This window comes from Cydia fagiglandana, chromosome 27, assembly GCF_963556715.1.
Source record: "Cydia fagiglandana chromosome 27, ilCydFagi1.1, whole genome shotgun sequence".
NCBI lineage: Eukaryota > Metazoa > Arthropoda > Insecta > Lepidoptera > Tortricidae > Cydia > Cydia fagiglandana.
In genome coordinates this window covers 4,976,648-5,003,881 of record NC_085958.1, presented here as the reverse complement: position 1 = coordinate 5,003,881, position 27,234 = coordinate 4,976,648, and the positions used below count along the sequence as shown (strand labels likewise).

The following is a 27,234-nucleotide window of genomic DNA, read 5'->3' as shown; positions in this document are numbered from 1 at the left end:
GCGCAAAATGAGTCGATTACACTTAACAAAATTAATTAAAAGTGTTAATTTCTGAAAAAAACAAAGCTAGATCTAATTCTCATTATTTTTGTAAAGTAAGCAAATGTAAAATAATCTAGAGAATCTGTAAATTTATCACATAAATATTGCGTCTGAATGTGAGTTTTCAAGTCACGTTATTAATACTAGAGCAACATTAAATTGTCTATGGTTAACAGGAGCCATTTTTCTGAAAAAAGTGGTGATACATGTCAAATCTTTCAACTAGCTCAACTTTTCAAGGCTATAGTGTGATGATTTCGATTCCCATAAACGTGATAACGATTGCAACAAATAATCAGTTTTAGCGGCTCATTGTTCCCGTTGGATGTGAGATACTTTGTCCGCGGGCGGCATTTCACATTGCTGCCGGACTCGTCGGTAACAACAAAGGCACACGGTTCGCGATGGGTTATTACTGCACGGTGCCCCAGTGCACCTCGCTGGCCGGGAAGACCAAGAACGTGAAATTCCACCGGTTCCCCCGCGATGAGACAATGGCAGACAAGTGGAACGTGATTCTAAAACGCGGGAAGCCGTACACGAAATACTCCAAAGTTTGCAGTCTGCATTTCACTCAGAATGACTACAACGTCACAAACATGGGTAAGTTGGGCCGCCGGGTTTTCCCGGCCCTGGTTACCGCGTTTATTTTATTATACACTAGTTTTCTCTATGAGTCATCAGTCTGTCCATTTTATTTGTTTTAATAATGTAATCGTTGGATTCGGCTTCCGTTTGGCCAGTTGATTGCGAGTTTTTTTTATGTTTATCTGTTTTTATTAGAATCTTGTTGGGTTATTCCGAGTATTGACTTGTTATTATGCAATGGGATGACAATGGTTATGTTATCGTATTTCGTTTGACCTTTAACTGTGTTTATTATCAAAAAAATCCGCATTTGTAAGGTCACTCCCTGAGCTGCAGTTAAGTTTGTAATCATGTATTTATTTGAGTGCTGATTCATCTTTAATATTGTTGCTATGTGATAAACAGTTGCAGTCTAATAAGACCTTTCAAAATTTTTTTTTTATACATTTAGACTAGGCTCTTTATTTAAATGAGTTATTTAGACTAAAACTTGGTTTCAGAATAATATGATTATCTTTTAACATTTTAGATAATATAAATAAAAAATATCTAAGCTGGAACAATACAACACAAAATACATTTTTTTTATAAATATCTAAATAAAACAATAGATAACAGATGTAATTCTGAGAATTAATATCTTTGTAAAGATAACCTTAAACACATTCAACTTGTTTCATTGTTAGATCATTCACTGAAAAAGTAATCTAACCAAAATTTTTATATGTTGGTGTAAAATACAGTCCTCTTCCCTCGGCAATAAGGAGATGATAAAGAAAAACGGGCCAAGTGCGAGTCAGATTCACGCACAAAGGGTTCCGTACCATTACGTCATAAAAATCATGTTTCTTGTATGGGAGCCTCACTTAAATATTTATTTTATTCTGTTTTTAGCATTTGTTTTTATAGTGGCAACAGAAATACATCATCTGTGAAAATTTCGACTGTCTTGCTGTCATAAGATACAGCCTGGTGACAGACAGACAGACATACAGAAGAGTATTAGGTCCCGTTTTTACCCTTTGGGTATGGAACCCTAAAAACTTGTGCAAAACTAAGTCAGAAATATATCCCATAGTTGTTAATTCGCTGACATAAGAGAGGGAGAGACAGTGAAGAGCTATGGGACATATTTTTGAGTATGATGAGTGCACCCATATTTTTACACTTTTTTTTTTATTATAAATGGGCTTACTCATGGCCACAGACTAGCCGAGGCGTAGACGTGGCCTACGATGGAGCGAGCTCGCCCAGAAGGTGCCTGTTCACTCTTGATTTGAAGGTTGCCGGGTTATAAGAACACAAATACTTGACTGTACAGGAGCCCAAAATCTAGTCCAACACCTAATACGTCAATGGAGACATGTGAGAGTGCTTTCAGTGCTAATGCTAAGCCAAAAATGTAAAAGAGAATACATTCATATAAATCTAGAAGACACTGAATATATTAGAATAGTAACATTAAAGCCTTTTCCGACAGGCACACTGAACTAAGAGACTATAAAAGGACAGAATAAAGGGCTATATAAATAAATAAACATTAAAGCCTTAAATGTCTAAACTGTCAAGGCTAAGGCCAGCCTTTTGCGGCAAGGCTTACTGTAGCCTTGACTTGGACTTTTCATATGCCTAATTCCATTTTCTGCAAGTTTTTCAAATGCAATTCGCATTTTGAACTATAATAGAATAAAAGAAGGTTCCAAATTCAAAACTACATAAATGACTTTGGGTCTTAGAAGGCTCAATCCTATCTTCATTTCAAAGATACTAAAATTACACTTGTATTGTCCAAATTTTGCCATCTGAAAGTGTAAATATGTACTGTATTTCCTTCATGTTTCATCACAAATATCTATATCTGGGGTATCAAAAAATCAGCTTAATCATAAGCCTATAGTTCGTTTTTTTTAGCATTAGAAATTAGGTAAACAATCTTGATGTGTCTTTTAATTGAAAAACACATTTTAAAAATAAGTTACGGCAAATATGTAACAATTATGAATCTAATACGATCATTTATATTCTTCTGCTTTCATCAGTAATAGTTTTTGAATTTTAAAAAGCGTTTTTCAATTAAAAGACATGTCAAAATCGCTTACCTTCTTGCAAGTTCTTTCTAATGCTAAAAAAAACGAACTATAGATCCCTATCTCTCGTGGAGCATTTCTACTCTATCTTTCAAGGTCACAATCACAATGATCAATAAAATTTTGGACATTACATTTGTATTGCCAGTATTGTTATTGTATAGAGGAATTCCTGGTTTTCATTATTAGTGTGTGGAAGCCATTCAGTCTTTTTTATATCCATTGTTGTCAAATTTTCAATTTTTTTTCAAATTTTCTGCAAAATAACTGTTTGTCATACCTATTCTCTGTATCTTTAGCTACTTAAATAAAAGCAAACAAAATCTACCCTCAAATGGCTCCTGTCAGTTGAGCCCCCGCCCTACGAAAACCCCCATATAGCAAATTTCATCGAAATTGTTAGAACCGTTTCTGAGATCCCCGAAAAACACATATACAGGTGGAAAGATAAGTTGGGCCCTGGAGGAAACTACCTTAAATCCTTAAGCTGGCTCATTTTACTTAAAGGAGACATTCCTTTATTTCAAAAAAGAAACAAATCTGCATTTAAAGATTTTCTAAAACTCACATGCCCCGCCCGGGACTCGAACCAACTAAAAAATTAAAAAAATAAACACTCAATTTTATTCTACTAGTCGATACAGTTAATGTTAATGATAACATTTCTCAAAGAAACATTAGGTCTTACACTCGTCTGTCGTATAAAATATCCATAAAATCTAATATTTTAGTACTCAAGATTTTTTTATGATATATTTTATGAAAAATCTTTAAATGCAGATTTGTTTCTTTTTTGAAATAAAGGAATGTCTCCTTTAAGTAAAATGAGCCAGCTTAAGGATTTCAGGTAGTTTCCCTCCAGGGCCCGACTTAACTTTCCACCCTGTATAAGATGTGTTTTTACTCTTTTTGTGTTTATTCTTCTTTGTCAGGCTGTCTTTTACATAGGCCTCCTCCAACAGGCCTATGACTACACACTTATGAAAGCCTTTACTTTACCCGACCCCAATCATAAAATAAGTAAAGCACCATGGTTCATATTTGTATAGTGCCAAATTACATTTTTAATTGGTGTTTGCAATAACAAATGAGATAACAAAACATTAGTATGTCATTTTTATTTAAAAACAAACAAATGTTATGCAGAATGAAAAACACAACAATCATATTCAAATCTAAGATGCACTTTGTTAAAAAAACTTGTTTTGCTTTCCAGTAAGTTGCTAATGTGACGTTATCTATGAAAAGGGACGTTATTGTCGATGGCGCTTACGCCGTTATTAACGATGCTCCGATATAAATACAATGCCGCGCGACGCTGTGCGGCGTAAGCGCCATCGACTATAAGGTCCCTTTTCATAGATAATGCCCCATATTATAAATCTTCATCATATAGCTTTATATTGATTTTTTTTTTATCTTAGATTGATGCAAGTAGTTATTTCCGTTTGTGGCATAACTGTAGCTTCAAATAAATGAATTATTTTTCATTTAATATTGTTTATTAGTTAGTTGATTGATAGAGAAGTGTTTTTAGGGTTCCATACCCAAAAGGTAAAACGGGACCCTATTACTAAGACTCTGCTGTCCATCCGTCCGTCTGTCACCGGGCTGTATCTCACGAACCGTGATAGCTAGACAGTTGAAATTTTCACAGATGATGTATTTCTGTTGCCGCTATAACAACAAATAGTAAAAACAGTATAAAATATAGATTTAAGTGGGGCTCCCATACAACAAACGTGATTTTTGACCGAAGTTAAGCAACGTCGGGCGGGGTCAGTAATTGGATGGGTGACCGTTTTTTTTGCCTTTTTTTGCATTATGGTACGGAACCTTTCGTGCGCGAGTCGGACTCGCACTTGCCCGGTTTTTTATTGTGAGTCAAGACAGACATTTGTTATGTATATTGGTACAATTTTTGAATTTGTGTGTTTAGTAATGAGTATTTTATCTCAGCATTTTGTGATGATTTATGTGAGGCAGCAGAATGTTTTTAGGGTTCCCTACCCAAAGAGTAAAAACGGGACCCTATTACTAAGACTCCACTGTCTGTCTGTCAACAGGCTGTATCTCATGAACCGTGTTAGACTAGACTATACTGCAAAACGTAATTCAAGACCAAAAAAGTAAGACAATGTTGCCACTGCAATAATTTGTTTGTAAAGTAGTAAATTCCTTTTGATAAATAATCACGCTAAGATAATTTATTCATGAGTAATTTTACTTCTACTATTTAAAAAAATACTTTTATTTACTTATTTGTACATAAATACAAGACGCGCTAGTAAAAAAGTGGCAACATTTCTTACTTTTTTTGGTCTTGAATTACGTTTTGCAGTTTAGACAGTTGAATTTTTTACAGATTACCTATGTATTTCTGTTGCCGCTATAACAACAAATACTAAAAACAGAATAAAATATATATTTAAACGGGGCTGCCATACAAAAAGTGATTTTTTTGCCGTTTTTTGCGTAATGGTACGGAACTCTTCGTACGCGAGTCCAACTCGCACTTGGCCGTTTTATAAACAATTTATGTATCATCTCCCATACCTCGTCATTATGGGCGATTGTCAACTTTCATGAAATAATAATATTATTTTTAGACCGGCTTTTCCCACCCCACAATATCTCGTGCGTATTTGTATTATTTTATATTTGTCATACAGGATAAATGTATCATCTGGAATGTATTTTTATTTGTTTACTAGTGACCCGCCCCGGCTTCGCACGGGTTAACAAATAATACACCTAAACCTTCCTCAAGAATCACTCTATTGATAGGTGAAAATCGCATGGAAATCCGTTCAGTAGTTTTTGAGTTTATCGCGAACATACAGACACACAAACAGATAACCGCGGTGGGGGACGTTGTTTTATAAGGTGTAGTGATTTTAACGTAGGTATGAAAAGAAAACAGCCAAATTTTCACATGGATTAATTTCGGAAACCATCATAATATTGTATGGGAACTGAAACTTCCCATTAAAAAAACCATTTTATTTATTTCTTGTGAAAAGAAAACCCATTTTGATTCGTGTACTTGCACATTACGACTTTTTTAGGCGTTTAAAAAATGACGTTTATTTTTCTGGGCATATTTTTGACCATTTGACCACCAAAAAACAAAACTCCTTTGCTACTATCTTCAGAAAATTCAGTTTGTACGCGACGACGGTAATAGACAATTTCATAGAATACTCATCCTTTTAACATTGCGCATGCGATTGTAAATCTTATTACAATGATATAAGGTTCAACTTATGTTTACTTGAGTTTTTTGTGATGTCTACGGCGATACATTTAAGTATGACGTCATATTTACGCGATTTCGGCACAATAATTATGATATCAGATATAATGCGTTCGGCAATCATTGTTGGTCATTTGCATTTAAAAATAAAGGTTAAATATAAATAGTTATCTAGAGGTTGGGTGGCTTAATGATACTTTATTAGTACCGCGTGATCCTCCAGAAAGTACAGTCAGCAGCAGAAGTTGCTAAGCGGGCAAGGTGTTCAAAATGGTCTTGACGCGACTCTGTTGTTAAGAGAATAAGAGTGGGTCAAGGTAATTTTGAACACCTCGCCCGCTTGGAAACTTCTGCTGCTGACTGTACCATAAACCGTGTATACCTTAACATTCACATTGCTTTTCAGGGTTCCGTACCCAAAGGGTAAAAACGGGACCCTATTACTAAGACTCCACTGTCACCAGGCTGTATCTCATGAACCATGATAGCTAGACAGTTGAAATTTTCACAGATGATGTATTTATGTTGCCGCTATAACAACAAATACAAAAAACAAAATTAAAAAAATTAAGTGGGGCTCCCATACAACAAATGTGATTTATTTCTGTTTTTTTTTTTTGCGTAATGGTATGGAACTCTTCGTTCGCGAGTCCGACTCGCACTTGGCCGGTTTTTTATTCTACAGCTATTGATAAAATTCGGTGCGGCACGTCGGTGATCCACATTTCTAATACTTATAACATTCGATAGCGTAACTGTTAAAATTCAAATCATTTACGGTAGCCAAATGAGGCATTATCTATGAAAAGGGTATTTATTGTCGATGGCGCTTACGCCGCACAGCGTCGCGCGGCATTGTATTTATATCGGAGCATTCTTAATAATGGCGTAAGCTCCATCGACAACAAGGTCCCTTTTCATAGATAACTTCACAAATAATAACGATGAGCGACCTCAATTGCAATTGAGACTTTATCATGCGAGACAAAAGGTCTAATTTACAACAGTTTTTATTTAATTGAAGGAAACGAAAATAAAAAGAGTAAAAACAGTGATCGCACCGCGGGAATTCCTAGTGAGTTTTCCTTAACTTTATCTGATGAATGACCAATTGACGCAGTTGTCTCGGTCAAGCTATATTGTACCTTAAATTTATAGACGTAAATACCAAAATGTCATGTTGCGAGTGCTATGAGACAGATTACTTGGTGATTTGAATAATATACGTGTATAAAAGTGAAATTATGTCTTGTTGACCGAAGCCGCGAAGCGTACACTGAGAGAAAAATCATCACCAGGATTTAAAAAAACAGTTCTGTACTGGGGGAAAAAATGAAGTTTTAGTAATAATTGTGGATATTTCACTATTTCTGTAAAGTTTATTTATTTCTACAAACAGCTCAGTAATCCCAAATATAATTTCAACAAACAGATAATAGAAATTGCAAGAACTAATAGAAATTGCAAAACTCAATTTGTTCCTATTAGTTAACTCTCCTTGTCCCCGGATTAAGTTTATTTTTGTAATTCTAAGTGTATTTTTGTTGTACTTTTCTCTCAGTGTAGATACATTTTTTTGAACTTTTTCAAAATGCGGATATTGTCTGTAACTTTAAGGGCTTACTTATAACTTCAAAAATAAACTGTTCGTGCGTCAAATTTCATCCAAATCCGCTTAGCTGCCTTAGTTACAAACATACAAATACTAATAATATTACATTGTATTATAATATTGTTACTATATTGGTCATAAAGCCATATTACGTGCCAACATGGTTTGTGGTGATCTGTGTGGCTACCACCAGGCGTGTCTCACTCCGCGATTTCGTCACTTTGCTACAGGTTTCACAGGTCACAATTTTGGGGTTTGCCATAAGCCGCGCGTGGCGGTGTCGCCACCTAGCGGCCATATCTGTGCTGATCGTAACAGACGCGTTTTGTTAGAGAGTGAGTCTTCTGTACTTAGTACTATTATTTATTCTGTGCTACCACCAGTTTGGCACTGACTGACGTTCTATGCATCTCGCTCGTACTCGTATATTACCGCGAGCGAGATGTATAGAAAGTAAATTACGTAAGGACTGTTCAGTTTACTAAGCGGACACTCTTACACCTCTTTTAATCGGCGAATTTAAAATCAATTGACGTACAGCTCATAACAATATAATCAACAATCCCTTATTTATCAATTGCTACATATTTGTTCCCATTAGTGTCCGACCGAAGGTTCGGTTTCGGTTTCGGTTTCGGCCAGTTTCGGCCAAAAAATCATGTTTCGGCTGTAGTTTCGGTTTCGGCCAAAAAACGGCCGAACCTTTCGGCTGGGCCGAAACTTACGAAATGGTACTTCGGAATAAGACAAAAGTTGGAGAATAAGTACGAGTAGGACAACAATATTAATACCTATGACATATTATACTGATTCATGTATAGGTACAGAAATTAATTGCTTTATTATAAAACACAATTCCACTAATGAGGGCGCCACTGGACGCTCGACGCAGTCTTAAGAGACTGTCAATACCTATAACGCGCACACTGTCTAATTGTTTCGGAGTGAATGAGTGATTTTACCTCAATTTACTATTGGTTTGTGTTCCACATGTCCTCTACTTCAGCTTAGCCTTTGGCCTCGCTGCGCCATGCTCGGCCTGCGGTCTCGCTTTTTAATACATACAATGGACATTGGTTGGAGTCTGTGCTCAACTACTAGTCCTGAAGCCTGAAGCACGGCTTTGACTTCGCATGAAAGTTCACCTCATTGGGGCACTTCGGACTTTTAGGCCCAGGTGAAGATTGGTACCCGGCCTTGCGATATTGTCAACAAACAATTTCGCGCTTGCGTTTTTGGTTGGTTTTTTGGTTGACCCTGTATCTACATGTTAATAACTTGACTGGTGAATGAATAGAGTTAGACCAAGAAAATTCTGCAATGATTTTGATAGCATACGCAGTGCAACTAGTGCAAATGTTATTTATACGTCATAATTTCATAGAAGTTTTGACGTTTAAAATAACACTTTCACAGCGTGTGTTATCAAAATCGTTGCAGAATTATCTTGGTTTAACTCTAGTAATTTTCTTAAAAAACTGCTTAAGTAACATCAATTTCAAGGATATTGGGTGTTGACAGCCCCATAATATGTGTATAAAAGGGGTTTTATGACATTTTTTCAACGATTTTAACAAGTCTACAAAAGTTTCGGTTTCGGTTTCGGCCGAAACTAGAGCCAAAGCCGAACATTCGGTTTCGGTTTCGGTTTCGGCAAAAAAACATGTTTCGGTCGGACACTAGTTCCCATAATAGTCTAATATTTTTCCCGAAGGACCGAACAAATTTGGAACATAGCAAGTTAGTTCTGCAATTAGGTTGCACAGGCTAGTATTCACTGCGAAAAATCGTAAATATGTACAAATTTTCCAAGTTAAACGTGAATAAAATAATTAAAACATTTGGAGAGCATCATATGCTTGAAGATTTTACAAAATCCCGGCACAGAAGCGGCCCGGCCAATCCAGAAACAAAAGTATTGTCATGCGGCTGTTAAAATCAATAAATTACTTATCGGTTCGCGAAATTCCTAAGACAGCAGGCGTTAGAGTAGACACAGATTAAAATATAAGAAGTATGTACAATAAATGGACCCATAAAAAGAAAAAAATGGACAAAAGAATTACAGAGCAGCGAAAGCAATCGAAAAAAAGAAGCGTCAAACTGTACTACATTTTACATGAAGATAAATTTCGTAGCATTTTAATGGACAACGGAAAATGCGTAAAATGTTGCTGTAGTACGTTACCAATGGCCCTGATGCTACCATGCCGTTGTAGAAGATCATATATTCGACGAGGAGAGTAACATGAAAATTGACCAATTCATGAAGAAAGTCCTTGTCTGGCAGGCAATTGGTTCCTGTGGCCTTAAAAACTTGTTCTATTTTGCGACATGAACTTTGGTTGCGACATTTACAGAAAATAATGCAAGACGAACGAGTACTTTCCGTCTATCAGACGCATAATGTCACCTCTTCATTTCGGCCTGATTTGGCAAGTGCCCACTATGCTGGTCAGAAAGTGAAGCTACTGAATTTGAAAAACATTGATTTCGTTCAAAAACAAGTCAACTCATCTAATTGCCCGGAGCTCCACTCCATCATCGAGTGGCACTAGACCAATGTGAAGATGCGCTTAAAAAAGGGTAGATGAGAAGCTAAAACATTGAAAGAATTCAAACGAATGTTGTTTACAACTTGTCAAAAAGTGTCAAAAATTGATGTGCAGGCACTTGAACGGCGCAACCGTGTAAAAGTACGAAAATCTTACCGATGTTATTATATTGTACTATATTTATATTAAAATGTTTTGCGTTCGTTTCCGTTTTTATTATATTTATCTAAATAAAGCGATTCCAGAATTAGAAAAATGTAATTTATACTTTTTTGTGTGTCCGCTTAATAAAATGAACAGTCCTTAGACGTTGGCGTATACAGGGTGTAATTGTTTACGTGATACAAAATATGTTTTTCTAACTCCATAAACAACTAGCAATTGAATGCTCCTACTCTCGCTGAAATCAGACAATTTTATTTTTATTTTTTTTATTTTTTTTCGTGATATTTTTTGTACTTTTAAAGGATATTATGATATTAAAACAGCTTTATAAGATATTTAAAATGTAAAGTGAACTAAATTACTTTTCAAAGTAGCATAAATCACAGAAAATGTTTAATGACTTGTGATTTACGCTACTTTGAAAAGTAATTTAGTTCACTTTACATTTTAAAGCTGTTTTAATATCATAATATCCTTTAAAAGTACAAAAAATATCACGAAAAAAAATTAAAAAATTAAAAATAAAATTGTCTGATTTCAACGAGAGTAGGAGCATTCAATTGCTAGTTGTTTATGGAGTTAGAAAAACATATTTTGTATCACGTAAAAAATTACACCCTGTATGTCAGTGTTGACACTGTCAGTGACTCATGGTAAGGGCACTGGTGACAGTAAACCGCGAAGTCGAAAACTTGTTAATATTTATTCGTCATTTTACAAGTCATAAAGTCGTAAAGTCAATTCAAGAAGTAAAAAGAATAAATGTCTTGTTTCTTAGGATATGCGAATATGGGGCATTATCTATGAAAAGGGACCTTATTGTCGATGGCGCTTACGCCGCACAGCGTCGCGCGGCATTGCATTTATATCGGAGCATCGTTAATAATGGCGTAAGCGCCATCGACAATATTTAAGGTCCCTTTTCATAGATAACGTCGCATATCTACATTAAGTACTTTAACGCATTCACCGCAGAGCTATGGACCGCGGACTGATAACATGAGTTTCCCCGTATGTAGCGAAAATGCTTCGCAGGGGCGGAACGACAATGTCGTGATTAATGTGTTAAGCCTTGTGATCAATTAAAACTCATAAAATACGTATTTTGTACGTTACGTTGGTTGTCTGGAAGAGATCGCTCTTTAGCGATAAGGCCGCCTGTTGTTTACCTCTGTCTTAATGTATTATTTTATTTGTGTTTCCATGTACATTTATTCTGAGGTTTAGGCCAAGCAATAAGAAGGTATAGAGGGAAATGCTAAGAACACAATTTTTGATTCCGTGACTTTGTTTGGACTAGTTAGGTGGTGAACATATTAAAAGTCACCGGCCGTAGCCCATATGCCAGGGTGAGGGGGTAAGAAGGTCCCATTTTTCGGTTTTTCACTTATATCTTGGAAACTAAGCGTCTTAGCGACCTGACTACTTAGAGTCTTAGACAAATCGAAAGCTGATTAAATTGGCTAAAAGTTTTTTGGATTTAATTTCCCTCTACAACTTTTTTGAGCATTCGTTGCCTGACCTTGTGCAATAAAGAGGATTTGTATTGTATTGTATTGTATTTTTCAGGGCAATGGAAGACCTTGAGCAAAGACGCCGTGCCCTCCCAGAACCTTCCCAAGCTGAACCCTGACGGAAGCGTCATGGTCATCCGCAAGAGCCGCACCCTCAAGTACAAGGAGAGCAGGAAAGACGAACCTATGTAAGTATCAGTTGACCTTGAGCAAAGACGCCGTGCCCTCCCAGAACCTTCCCAAGCTGAACCCTGACGGAACCGTCATGGTGATCCGCAAGAGCCGCACCCTGAAATACAAGGAGAGCAGGAGAGACGAGCCTATGTAAGTATTAGTAGACCTTGAGAAAAGACGCCGTGCCCTCCCAGAACCTTCCCAAGCTGAACCCTGACGGAAGCGTCATGGTGATCCGCAAGAACCGCACCCTCAAGTACAAGGAGAGCAGGCGAGACGAGGCTATGTAAGTATTTAGGTCAGAAAGAATGGAGGACCAAGTATGCTGCCCTGTGGCGCTTCTCACTCCCACAAAATCAGCTTGCTGATCTGCAAGACTCTTACGTATAAGGAAGGATGAGCCTATGTAAGTATTTAGGTCAGAAAGAATGGAGGACCAAGTATGCTGCCCTGTGGCGCTTCTCACTCCCACAAAATCAGCTTGCTGATCTGCAAGACTCTTACGTATAAGGAAGGATGAGCCTATGTAAGTATTTAGGTCAGAAAGAATGGATGACCAAGTATGCTGCCCTGTGGCACTCCTCACTCCCCCGAAATCAGCTTGCTGATCTCCAAGACTCTTGAGTATAAGGAAGGATGAGCCTATGTAAGTATTTAGGTTAGAAAGAATGGAGGACCAAGTATGCTGCCCTGTGGCACTCCTCACTCCCACAAAATCAGCTTGCTGATCTCCAAGACTCTCAAGGATCCTTATCGTAGGAGAAGAAAGACAAGTCTTACAGTGTGGCATAAAATAATAACTGTCACATTTTTGACGTAAAATGCTTAAACATGGCTACAATTTAGTCTAGAATTTTTTTAGTTCCATTTTATTTAATTTCCATTATTTTATGTCGCATTATACGTAAGTATACACACTTTCATTACCTTCAAATCTCTAGTAAGAGTAGAGGGCATACTGGCCTGTGGCACTCCTCACATAGACGGAAACGTGGTAGTCCACCAGATCGCACTCTTTAAGTACAGTCGAGTGTAAAAATATGGGTGCACTCATCATACTCTAAAATATGTCCCATAGCTCTTATGTCTGCGAATTAAGAACTATGGGACAAATTTTTATTAAGAAGTATGCACCCAGAAAGATCAGCCTATGTAAGTATTATGGTCCTTATTATGTCAATTCCCTGGGAAGAATAGAGGGCCAAGCATATTGCCTTGTGGTAGTCCTGACTCCGACGATATTATAATGATGATCAGTTGTCTGCCTCTATTTTAATCAATTGTTTTTACTAAAGAAAATGCAGCTTAAAAAAGCGACAAAAACATTTATCAAAAAAAAAAAAAGAAATTATTGACAAAAAAAATATTTTCAAATAACTGTTTCTTTACAGTGACAAGACAGAGAAGTGGTCCCCCATCGGGATGAGCCACGCGCCGCCCGCGCCCCTGCCCGAGCCAGCCCTGGAGCCCGACACCAGCGTGAGTAATGTCTTGTTATTCCGGCCCGGGGGGCTAGCTAAGATGACCGTAGTTATGCAGAAAGGCCGACGACGCAGTTACAACCCCTCTGGTGTTGCGGGTGTCAATGGGAAGCGATAATCGCTTACCATAAGCTGTGCTCGTTTGTTTCCTTCAATCACAGACAAAACATCCTCCAGACTGAGCATAGTCGCGCTACCCCCCTGACACGCATACGGTAATTTTACTCCATGTTCGAGTCGACAGTATCTTTGTGTGACGTCCGTGTCTTTGAACGGACCAATCACGGCACGGGACTTCGCTCACCTCGTCCCGCGCACCCCCGCATTTTTGGCATCATCGGTTGCATGAAATAATTGCTCTAAACTCGGTCTAGAGGATTCCTAGTCTATGCCTTCAATATAAAGAAAAGGAAACAACCGACTTAATTTTTTTATCAGTGCATAAAGCGACCAAATCCACTGAGGTGTAAGTAAAAAAGTTGGTCGCTTTCTAGTCTTTCTACAGAACTAAAGTGTCATCCTATGGAACTTGCTAACTATGTAAACAAACCGCCATATTGAAATTGTCTCTGAATGATGAATTTACTAGTGATTTTTGTATACATAGTTACTATAGTTAGCAAGTGCCATAGAATGATGACACTTTACGGTAAACCAATCTAACTTTAAATAATGTATGGAAATAATCACGTCGCTTTTCGTAGAATCCATTTCAAATTTCCGATACATTTTTTCCCTTACATTTTGTATTACAAAGAACACTCTTGTCGAGAGACCCCGAGCACAGAATAAATAATAGCAGGTACAGAAGACTCACTCTGTAACAAAACGCGTCTGTCATAATCAGCATAGATATGGCCGCTAGGTGGCGACAGCGCCACGCGCGGCTTATGGCTTTCCCCAAAATTGGTGTGGAACGGATGTACTTTTAGCTACCTGTAGCAAAGCTACGAAATCGCGGAGTGAGCCACGCCTGCCCCGAGACGGGCCGAGATCGTTCTTTTCGATTCTGCTTCCTTCTCGTCTCGCTCTTGTCTCGTCTCGCGCGTCTCCGGTTGGATCGGAGCGAAGCCACAAATTCTTGCACATATACAGGGTCATTTTTGGACCGTTAGCCATATTGTGCGAGGTGATTAGGTAGGCCATACTGAACAACTTTTTCTATGGGGCCACCTCCGAAGTCACAAAAATTTTTTTGGCCGTTTCATACATTTTGGTTGAGTGGATGTCGACGTTTTTTATGGGAAGGCCAACATTTTTTTTGGGAATTCGGGGTTGGTCCCGTACAAAAAGTTGTTCAGTATGACCTACCTAATCACCTCGCACAATATGGCTAACGGTCCAAAAATGGCCCTGTATATACAGTGAAACCTGGATAAGTGAAACTTCAAGGGACGAGGAGATTTGTCTCACTTAAAGAGGTTTTCCACTTACCCAGGCTTTCAGTTAGCCAGGTACAAATAAATTTCTGTCTCATTTACAGAGGGTCCCATTAATAGAGGTGAGAATACAGGATATATCTCAGTTATAGAGGTGGTCAATAAGATATTTTGTAATTATCTTTAAATGTTTAGGTAAAATAATCATTGTCCCTAAATATTTTTAAGGCTGTTTAAATATTTCTCATTGCGTCTTAGGAATTTATTAAATGAAAATTTGTTTATTCTTGTTACTTATCAAGATTTCAGCTTGCGTTTTGATAGTTTTAACTACATAAAGTAACTAAATGAAGCTTGAAGTCGTTTAGACACAATTAAGCAAATGCGGAATTTGTGGATAGTCTAACTAAGAGTTAGTAAGTATACGGAAATAGATCAATAAAGTCCAAGTTAGAGAGGTCATAGATTGACGTTATCTCAGATACATAGGTAATTCGTATAAAATTCTAAAAAAACAATTAGGAAAATGTAATCTTATAAATATAGTCTCAGTAAAAGAGGTAAAATACACTCTCTGTCTCAATTATAGAGGTAAATGTGACTATAAAATCACAACAACTAATCCCAGTTATAGAGGTTCGTTTTATTTCACTAACAGAGGTAATTCAGTGCTAAAGTGTCGGGACCGCGCCATGAGTCCCAGCTATAGAGGTTTCTCACTTATCCAGGTCCCACTTAACCAGGTTTCACTGTAATTAATTAATTTCGGGAATGTCGGAAATTTGCTATATGGGGATTTTCGGGGCCGAAAAATCGATCTAGCTAGGTCTTATATTTATTTTTGAGTTGTATTTATTGTCCAAGCAAAACTCGGGTCTCCGTGGTATTACACATAGTATGAGCATACAATTTAATTATTCTTAAGGCTTAATTTAATAAAGTCTCATATGAATAATATTTATCTCAACTGTCTCTTTACACATGAGTACACGAATATTAGGTTATTCCACAAGGAAATAGTTGAGCGAAATGCGTCAATACGTAGGTTCATATCCCGAATGTGTTGTGACAACTAGGAAATAACCATCGACTCATAACTTCAAAACATAGAGGAACAACAATAACAGGGAAATTTTACTTTTTACTAATGCTCCGCTGTCCGTCTGTCTGTCGCCAGGCTGTATATGGAGAAAGTATGTCTTTTTGATAGTATTCTTTTGAAAATATGTCTGTTAGTCCCTAATATTGTTTCTGGGCAAACAATATTCAACAAATTAAGGGTGTTTATTTTAACTATTACTAAGTATGGACTTAGATTTAGGTTACGAAGTCATTGTGTATTTTCAATATTGCGTGAGCGCCACGTGACACGACTATCGTGCGAGCCGAGCGGCGCGCGGCAGCCCACTGCCATACTCCTGCCCGGGAGGAGCGCCGGCCAAATGTACCTAAACTGCGTAGTGACACCCCCCTGGTAATACATTGTGTGTGCTACGGACGATACAGGAATTTCGAACTCGTGTTAATTAAGCGCTCGCCTTCAGCTTCGGTTTTCAATTTACACTCGTTCGTAAATACACAATGTACTATTTCGCGATAGGGTCTCAGGTCTCGTGCATTATTTCCCCCAAATTAATTATAAATGTTATATTCCAGTTGGCGTACCGCCTGCAGACTCTGCACGCCATCGCCAACGGCGTGTCCCCGCTCTCCCCCCCTCCACCCGCACACCCCGCGCACCCCGCCCCAGCGCCCCCCCGGCCGAAGAAGCAGGACGCCTTTATGCAGACAGACCCCGTGCAGGAAGAGGAGGAGGAGAACAATCAGCCCGACAACAGCTATAGCGAGGCGAACGACAGCTACCAGTCGCAGTCTGAGCAGATAGGTGAGTAACTGATGGGCCAACGCCGGCCACTTCAAGGGACGCAGCCGTGCGGTAGAATGAGATAGCAATATTACTTGCTCCCTCTAAGGGCCACCCCACATTTAGCGTCTTTCGAGCGTCGGCGTCTGGTCAGCGCTATGGAAAATGACGTCGCTGCGTAGTTGCGTCGACGTTGCGTCGAGCAGCGGCCATAGAGTTGTAGACGCCGACGCTCGAAAGACGCTAAATGTGGGGTGGCCCTAGCGCATAAATGGACGGATTTATTTATTAAAGGACGCCTTGGAGTGGCCGGCGTTGGCCCATCGTGTAGAGGAGCCATCACATGTGTCCACTTGCTTACTGCGTTTCCCAACCAATTTTAGTACCATCCCGCCGGTTGTTGCGCCATTTAGGGTCCTTTCTAAATTGGTTGTACAATACTTACGCTACTGAATTTCCAATTTAGCAAGAACCCCAAATGGGCACCAATCCCGTGCGGTGACTGTACATACGAGCCGAGTAAGAATTACTCGATATTCGAATAAGAAATAACGTAGAGGCTCCAGTGCCTGACACAGCTCCCATAATCGACATTTTCAATCATAATGTCATAGCAATAAAGTTGATGAATATTGGGTCTCGTCTCATTTCACACGTTTTTTTCTTATAGGTACGAAGTTATGTATATATTTGCTAACTGTATCAATTTACTACAAAAACTTTAATAGGCTATAAACATTGTATTAGATTTTATATCTTGCTAAAAGTTTGCGTTTCTTTTACAGCCGAGTATCCAGTCCAATACAAGGAACCAGAAAAATCATACGAACCAAAATCTTACGACACAAAATCCTACGAGTCCAAATCGTACGACTCAAAACCGTACGACTCAAAATCGTACGACTCAAAATCGTACGAGCCTCCAAAAGACTACACGAAACAGACAGACGACTACATACCACAGACTGACGAGGAATACAATAAAGAGGCAGAGAAATACGCGCTAGGCCAGAAATCACTGAATGGATACGATAAGGACCAGTACCAGAAAAGCTTGGATTACCAGAAGATGGGACAGCTGTATGGGTTCAGCGATAAACAGGAGTTTAGGAGTTACTATCCTAATGGGTATACAGATAGGTAAGTTTGTATTTCAAAATTAGTTTTTCTTCCTCGCGTTATCCCGGCATTTTTCGTCGCCTTTGAGAGCTTACCCCTCTGCTGAAAAACTTGTACATTTGTGCAAACTTTTGTATGGACTGACATGGCTATTTGTACGTTATGTACAAATAATATGGCGCCACAGCATTACATTTGACGTCCCCTCCCCCGCAAAAATCAGCAGACTGTTTTGTACAGAAAATGATAGCCAAGGAGCCAAGGCGTCTCCAGTTACTAAATGCTCTAAGCTCATGAGAGCCTGCTGGGGTCTGCTTGGCAACTAATCCTAAGAATTGGCGTGGGAACTAGTTTTTACGAAAACGACTGCCATCTGACCTTCCAACCCAGAGGGGAAACTAGGTCTTATTGGGATTAGTCCTGGCGACTGGTAAATATCAAATGATATTTCGTACACAAGTTCCGAAAAACTCATTGGTACGAGCCGGGGTTTGAACCCGCGACCTCCGGATTGCAAGTCGCACGCTCTTACCGCTAGGCCACCAACGCTTATTCCGTATCGTATTTATTATTTTCCCTTATTCCAGTGCGGAGATCCTCCGCAACCAGCAAGCGAACCTCCAAATACTTCAGCAGCAGCACCGGGTGACGGAGAACCAGAATTTCTTCACCGAGGGCATCAAGCAGGAAGTTGATCTCAGCGGAGATGACATGTACGATCGGGGCAAGGAGCTTGCTGAGAGAGGTGAGGAGATTATCACAAGCTTCTATTTAGTTTCACCTGACCGTTGTCTGTGTGTAATCAAATCTTGCAAGTTAAATTTGATCCACTTCCCGGTTTCCGATTGGGCTGAAATTTTGCATGCATGTATAAATCGTATGACAATGCAATATTATGGTACCATCGAGCTGGTCTGATGATGGAGACCGGAGGTGGCCATAGGAACTCTGTGATGAAACAACGCAACCTAATTGTGTTAGGGGTTTTTAGGTTTGTCTCGATGAGTATCAGTTGTCTGTCGTAAGAAAAGTACAGTCAGCGATAAAAACTTGTACCAAAAATGAAATTTTTGCCAAAAACTAATTTCTAGAAGCGGGCATGTACGACGCGCAGCGCCGCCTCGCGCAGCAGCGCGCGCTGGAGCTGGGCGCGCCGCCGCTGGTCAAGCAGGAGCCCGAAGGTACTCCACTCACGATACCACAGAATATATTATACACAACAACACACAACACAACACAGAACATATACACAACAACATACGCAGAATACATATACGGAACAACAACAACAACATATACAGAATATATAGTACTAGGTACAGAAGACTCGGCCCCCATTCGCACGAGAGCTTTTTCAACGCGCGTTAAAAAAACGCTTAAATCTATCCGCACTCTAAATTGGATTTAACGACCGAGGTTTAAAGTCGAAAATCCAAGAACGCTTGATAAAAAGCGTCACCGCTGTCGTGTGAATACATACATGGTTATCCGTTTGTGTCATTCAAACGCTTTTTTAACGCGCGTTGAAAAAGCTCCGAATGGGGGCTCACTCTAACAAAATGCGTCTGTTACGACCAGCACAGATATGGCCGCTAGGTGGCAACAGCGCCACGCGCGGCTTATGGCTAGCCGCCAAAATTGGTGTGGAACGGATGTACTTGTAGCTACCTGTAGCAAAGCGATCGCGGAGTGAGCCACGCCTGACATTATAAAACAAACAATGAAGGCTCAATAGGGAGACAAAACTCTGCGTAGGGGGCGGTTGTAGCACAAACAATTTACTGAGGGCCTACCGCGAAACGCGGAAATCGAAAAATCAAGCTTTTAAGCCTCTCTATCACTCGAACAAAGAGAATAGAATGTATAGAGACGGATTGTCAAAGTAAATTATGTAGCCACTGTAAATTTACTGCCATCTTTCGACTGAACATAAAACTGTTAGAACTCCATTTGACTTTGATCCTTATTCTTTCACTGATATGTGTTTCACTTGTTAAATATAAATATTACATATAATATAAATACTATTATTAAATATAAATACGAATATAGGCCAAAGGTATGGTGCAATCTTTTCGAGCGATGGCGCCATAACCTTCGGCCTACTCTCAAGTAGATGGCGTTAATATTAATATTTAACAAGTTTACACATACCAGTGAAAGAATAAGGATCAAAGTCAAATGGCGTTCTAACAGTTTTAATCGTCTGTCGAAAGATGGCATTCAATTTACAGTGGCTACATAATTTACTTTCACAATCCATCTCTATACACTCTATTCTCTTTGCAATGGGGTTGGCCGGTCAAAGTACTAAGCAGATGGCGCCATCATAGCTTGCCCCGTCAATCCCTAGAATTGTGTCAAATTTTAGTTTTTAGGGTTCCGTACCCAAAGGGTAAAAGGGGACCCTATTACTAAGACTTCGCTGTCCGTCCGTCCGTCCGTCTGTCACCAAGCTGTATCTCACGAACCGTGATAGCTAGACAGTTGAAATTTTCACAGATGATGTATTTCTGTTGCCGCTATAACAACAAATACTAAAAACAGAATAAAATAAAGATTTAAATGGGGCTCTCATACAACAAACGTGATTTTTGACCAAAGTTAAGCAACGTCGGGAGTGGTCAGTACTTGGATGGGTGACCGTTCTTTTTTTTACTTTTTTTGCATTATAGTACGGAACCCTTCGTGCGCGAGTCCGACTCGCACTTGCCCGGTTTTTTTAATGCCCTGGATGCCAGTTCTTTAAGCCAAATCTCATAGAAAACGGGACAAGCTATGATGGCGCCGTTTATGCAAACCATTGACAGTTGGCAACCCCATTATGCACTACATCCTTAGAGAATATAACCAACGGAGTGGTCATTAACAGGCGTTCCCCTCTGTCGAAAATAGGCGGCCAATGGTCAACGACATGTCAACCACATGTATGGACTGACGTTTATTTGACATGGCTATGTTTACGTTACTTATTTGATGTGCCCCTCCCCCGCAAAAAACGGCAGACTATTTTGTACGGAAAATTATAGACATGGCGTCTCCGTTGGTTATATCCTCTAAGACTACATCTGTCATATATGTTTCATAATGTTGCAGGCTGTGAAAATGTGATGCAACCACAGGGAAGCCCCTACGGCTACTCTAACGGACTCAACGGTGTACAGGGTGAGTCAGATCATGTGAATTTGATTACGCTTATTTTATCTAATCTATACTGCAAAACGTAATTCAAGACCAAAAAAAGTAATAAATGTTGCCACTTTTTTACTATAGTTCGTTTTTTTAGCATTAGAAAGAACTTGCAAGAAGGAAAGCAATTTTGACATGTCTTTCAATTTAAAAACGCTTTTTAAAAACCAAAAACTGTTACTTATGAAAGCAGAAGAACATAAATGATCGTATTAGATTCATAATTGTTACATATTTGCCGTAAGTTATTTTTAAAATGTGTTTTTCAATAAAAAGACACATCAAGATTGTTTACCTTTTTTCTAATGCTAAATAAAACGAGGTATAGCGCGTCTTGTATTTATGTAAAAATAAGTAAATAGAAGTACTTTTTTAAATAGTAGGAGTAAAATTACTAATAAATAAATTATCTTAGCGTGATTATTTATCAAAATGAATTTACTATTTTACAAACAAATTATTGCAGTGGCAACATTGTCTTACTTTTTTTGGTCTTGAATTACGTTTTGCAGTTTAGTATAAATTAACTGGATCAGTCACGAGCGGGTGGGGGGAAATCACCAAACGGGATAGTCTTATTTATTTCTCAGTAGGAGTAGCAGAGAAAGCGTTATTATTGTTTGTCATTGTCAGTCTCACATTTTAGTGTAATTGTATGGCAACAATTTAGTATTGAATTTTTTTTAGTTACATTTTATTTACTCGCACTATAAAGCTCTAGTTTCCTAGGATAGCGGTGCCGTCATATCGCGGCCGTCTCCATACAAATACTACGACATCCATATTTAGCTGTATTATTTAGTATGGAGACGGCCGCTATATGACGGCACCGCTATCCTAGGAAAACCGATCTTGACCCATAATTTGTGTGGCGCAGGATACTACGAGCAGCTGTCGCGGCCGGGACCGGAGATGCTCATCGCCAAGCAGAACGCGTTGGCGGCGCATACGCAACTCTGTAAGTTCATGTTACATTATCTTACCTATAATTCGTTTAGCATTAGAAAAAAGGTAAACAATCTTGATGTGTCTTTTAATTGGAAAACTACTTTCAAAAATAAGTCAAAAATATGTAACAATTATGAATCTAACTTAAACTGTTTTTTGACAAGTTTTCACAGACAATAAAATTTTACATTGATGCATCAAGGCGGTTTGTTAACAAGGGCCTACCGGGAAACGCGAAAATCTAATACTACTACTGACTAGAAGTCGACGCTCAAAGGACGCTAGTGTGGGGTGGCCCTAATTCGACAGCTAATTAGATGTAATACGCGCATCAATGTAGGTTTTAGGGTTCCGTACCCAAAGGGTAAAACGGAACCCTATTACTAAGACTTCGCTGTCCGTCCGTCCGTCCGTCCGTCCGTCCGTCTGTCCGTCTGTCTGTCACCAGGCTGTATCTCACGAACCGTGATAGCTAGACAGTTGAAATTTTCACAGATGATGTATTTCTGTTGCCGCTATAACAACAAATACTAAAAACAGAATAAAATAAAGATTTAAGTGGGGCTCCCATACAGCAAACGTGATTTTTGACCAAAGTTAAGCAACGTCGGGCGTCGTCAGTACTTGGATGGGTGACCGTTTTCTTTTTGCATTTTTTTCCGTTTTTTTTTTGCTTTATGGTACGGAACCCTTCGTGCGCGAGTCCGACTCGCACTTGCCCGGTTTTTTTTATATTTCTAATTTTTTTTTGTAATGATTTTTTGTACTTTACAGGGCAAAACACAATGAAGAGACCATTCTTCTATAGCGAAAGCCCACACTACAACGGCCCGCCGTTACTGCATAGATACGAGGTAAGATATGTGACGTCCCACGGATAAAGGTACCTTATGGCGGTTGGCGCTTACGCTATTATTAACGCCGCTCCAATATTATTGCGGCGGTATGCGACGTAAGCGCCAGCCGCCATAAGGTACCTTTTGCCGTGGAACGTCACATATTACTAATGCATTACAATACTCTGTATCTTTAGGTAGATAAATAAAGGTAAACAAATAATTTGTAAATTTTCTGGTAGTTATAACATTTTGTTGATTAACCAACCAAATACAAAACCGCCTGGATCTGTCACTGAACTACCTGACTTTAACCTACATTATTTGATCATGTAATGTTTTCATCTACCCTCAATTGGCTTAAGAAGCCATTTGAGGGTAGATTATGTTTACTTTTTAGGGTTCCGTACCCAAAGGGTAAAACGGGACCCTATTACTAAGACTTCGCTGTCCGTCCGTCCGTCCGTCCGTCTGTCTGTCTGTCTGTCACCAGGCTGTATCTCACGAACCGTGATAGATCTAGACAGATGAAATTTTCACAGATGATGTATTTCTGTTGCCGCTATAACAACAAATACTAAAAACAGAATAAAATAAAGATTTAAATGGGGCTCCCATACAACAAACGTGATTTTTGACCAAAGTTAAGCAACGTCGGGAGGGGTCAGTACTTGGATGGGTGACCGTTTTCTTTTTGCTTTTTTTGTTTTTTTTTGCATTATGGTACGGAACCCTTCGTGCGCGAGTCCGACTCGCACTTGCCCGGTTTTTTTTAATACCTAAAGATCCAGACTATATCTTAGAGGATATAGCCAAACGGAGTGGCCATTAACAGGCGTTCCCCTCTGTCGATAATAGGCAGCCAATGGTCATACACATTGTATGGACTGACGTTTACCTGCATGGTTATTTTTACGTTACGTGTACATTTGACGTGCCCATCCCCCGTAAAAATCGGCAGACTGTTTTGTACCGAAAATTACAGACAAGGCGTCTCCGTTTGGTTATATCCTCTAAGATTGCTATAGATATTTCATTATCACACTAGTGCGGTAAAGTAACACCATATGTACTGTAATAAATGTTTCTTTGGGATAAACTTATTAAATTAATAATAATAATTTAATTTCCAGGATATACCAAGAATCCTCCAGTGAGTAACATTCCAAAGCGGCGGTGAATAATAAATATATTATAATATAAAGTTAATAATAATTGTAAAACTATGTTCTCTTAAAGACGATAATCTCTCGGTTTCCTTTTGTAATAATATATTTTTTATCGTGTTGAAGATAAATATCGTGGTTACAGTCCTTTATAGTTAATAATTAAAAATTTAAAACACCAGATTTTTATGTTGAATTATCAAATACTACATATTTTCCAAAATAGACCCTATTTTACATACTTGACAATTGTCATCTGACAATGATAATTTGCCGAAAAATTTTGCCAAACTGTCATTGTCATGTTGGCAAATTGACAAAACGTGAAATGTGACACATGTCAACAAATTCCGTGTTACACTAATCTAATACTGAATACAGATGTAGTGCATAATTGTTTTCCATCGTATTTTCTCGGAAACGTTCGTATTTGTCATGCTGCTACAGTTAATCTCAGTACTTTTTGTACCGAGACTGAATGAAATAGCAAGTCGCGTTCGTACGTTTCCGTAAAAATATGATATAAAAAATAATTATGCACTACATCTGTATGTATCATCGTAAACACTGTTAACTAATCATAAATGTTGTTCGATGTTATATCAGTCTAAACGAGTAATTTTACATTCATATTACCAGAAATATTTCAAAAATTATTGCAATAAAGGACTGTAAACCCAAAAGTCACTCTAAGCAATCTAATATAATAAACGTTGAAAATTGTACAAATTACAATAAAAATGATGGCATTTTTCGCTTATGTATCAGTGCAGATGTATGTAGTACATAATTATTTACCATCGTTTTTTCACGGTAATGTGCGAACTTGTCTGTCTGTTTCAGACAGTGTCGGTACAAAAAGTACTGAGGTTGACTGAAGTACCATGACAAATACGCAAGTTTCCGAGAAAATACGATGGAAAACAATTATGCACTACATCTGTATGAAACTACGTACTAATTACGGATTACGAATGAATTTTTAATCATGAACACACTTTTATTCTTAGTTTTTCATGAAGATAACTAAAAAAGTACTCAATATAAATATAAGGCTCTAAGGCCTGATACCTGTTAAAATTCATATTGTAAAAGTAGAAAACGTTATCAATTTAAAAAAAAATCATATGACTATGACATAACGCTGCAGTGAACGTTAAGATACAAATCAGAAAACTGGTTTTATATGAAAGGGAAAACCTTCAAATAAAAATTTTTTTTTTTTTTTAGAAAATTGGCTGCCATTTTATCAATCTGACACTGAAAATTCAGGCCAAAAGTAACTTCTGTCACTGGGTGGAAGTGACATTTCTAGTGTCAGATGACAATTGTCAGGTTGGCAAAATAAGGGCCTGTTATTCTGACAAAAATGTGTGTACTTTATTGGAAAAGAATCAGTATTTTCTGAACTCTTAACAAAGCTGCAGCATTTTTTTTACCAAATTGACTCAATTATCTCTGTGTGATAAATTTCTATTTGATTTAATCAAATTATATTTTTCATCAAATCAAATTATTCAGAGACATGTATATTATTTTGTTTGTTATGTAATTTTTTTATATTATGTTTGATTTATTTTTAAAAAATTAAAATATATTTATGTAATGCGATAATAGTTAAGTTATAATATTATAGTTACCAGTAAGTCGATGGATATGCCATTAAATAAAAGTCATTTATACTTAACTGAGATACCGTCATACAATTGTAGGTATGATTTAATAGATTGAGAAAAAACTATGGTCTCTTGTCATTTTGGCAAAAATGAGGCATTACCTATTAAAAGGGACCTTATTGTCGATGGCGCTTACGCCGCTCAGCGTCACGCCACATTGTATTTATATCGGAGCATCGTTAATAATGGCGTAAGCGCCATCGACAATAAGGTCCCTTCTCATAGATAACGTCGCAAATAACTAGTTTGCCAGTCACCTCAAAATATTAATATCTAAATTTATATACAGATTTTGAATTCAGTTTTAAATTCCGGCTATGAGCTAATAAAATTTTGACAAGAACCCGTTTTATACAGATGTCAATGTTTGATAACAAATCAAGAAAGATATTTAATTTACAAAGCCAACATAACTGACTAAATAAGAACTGGGGATCTAGTTAGGGTTACCAGATGACAGGGATTTTCCTGACATGTCAGGAATTTTGGCCTTTTGTCAGGAATGGGGACGGAACACGAAAATGTCAGGAATGTTTTGAATTGATAGACTTTTTTATAAAGTACATTTTTATTTAGGTACTTATAGTAATACAAATGGCTCAATCTGTCAAATAATTTTGTCAGGAAAATCTAAATTTGTATCTGGTAACCCTAGACCTAGTCGACATGACCATCGTTATTAGGAAATGCCAATTGAAACTTATGGAAATAGCCATGTGACTTTTCGTAGCATCGGTTATCCCTTGTGTTTGGCGATGTACGGTTGTCACCTTGGCTAGGCACTCTGTTATCTTTCAGTCGTGAGGTTTTACAATTACGTAATTTTGACAATTGCCAATCGCTAACTAGCGCAGCGGTTGCTATTGTCATCTTTGCAAATTGTACAAATGTCATATTTATTGTCACCTTCGTGAATTGTAAAGACTGTTGACAACTGTCATGTTTGCAAAATTGTCAATTGTGTTGTATTTGTAATACAGTCAGTACCAATAATAACGTTAACTACTCAGCAAAAGTTTCAACCGTTATCTAATAGCTTTATAAAAGAAAAATAGTTTCTCAAAGGACTGACACATTATTCGTAAAACTATCAGAGGTTGTCAGATAATTTGCTGCGTTGTTATATGTGGTTTTCCATCACAGAAGGGCCCGTATGCTTCAAGTTCCATAAGGATCTGAAATTTCAACAAAAAATATTTAAAAACATCCTAATAAATCAAAAGTCCCCCGCCGTGTCTGTTCGGGTTCGTGTTCGTGAAGCATAAGAAAAGGACCCTTCTCAGAAGGAAAGCCACATCATTGATGCTGACTGTACCGTTTGTGGAGTGCCAAGCGTATTCAGTGACTCGTTTAAAGCATTTGGGTCAAAAACATTATTGTGTTACGTCTTTCCTGTAGACATACACAAGAGTTAAGGGCTATAAAGGTTAATTTTCTTATTTAACCCTTATCCACGTGAAAAGGTCCTCCTTTTATTTGGAGAACTATGATAAAATCATTACTTACATGCCCACGAGCTGTTAACTATTGCCCACAGGAGAGAAAACTAGTGTGTTCGCATGAACTGCACATTTTTCTCTCCT

At 38.1% G+C, this 27,234-nt stretch overlaps 1 protein-coding gene across 1 annotated transcript; it reads left to right on the top strand.

Moving 5' to 3' along the window:
• Window positions 1-119: 119 nt before the first annotated feature.
• Window positions 120-27,218, top strand: LOC134677875 (uncharacterized). Its single transcript, XM_063536307.1, has 11 exons — window positions 120-645; window positions 11,875-12,007; window positions 13,385-13,472; window positions 16,510-16,738; window positions 17,503-17,857; window positions 18,424-18,581; window positions 18,928-19,017; window positions 20,933-21,001; window positions 21,903-21,983; window positions 22,748-22,827; window positions 23,943-27,218. The coding sequence occupies exons 1-11, from the start codon at window positions 447-449 to the stop codon at window positions 23,964-23,966; spliced, it is 1,506 nt and encodes a 501-aa protein (XP_063392377.1). The 5' UTR covers window positions 120-446; the 3' UTR covers window positions 23,967-27,218.
• The last annotated feature ends 16 nt before the right edge of the window (window positions 27,219-27,234 follow it).

Bases quoted from the DNA above. Each gene is read 5' to 3' on its own strand.
- LOC134677875 (XM_063536307.1), top strand. From the start codon at position 447: ATGGGTTATTACTGCACGGTGCCCCAGTGCACCTCGCTGGCCGGGAAG. The intron at 646-11,874 runs GTAAGTTGGGCC...TGTATTTTTCAG, and splicing joins CTACAACGTCACAAACATGG to GGCAATGGAAGACCTTGAGC. The intron at 12,008-13,384 runs GTAAGTATCAGT...GTTTCTTTACAG, and splicing joins AGCAGGAAAGACGAACCTAT to TGACAAGACAGAGAAGTGGT.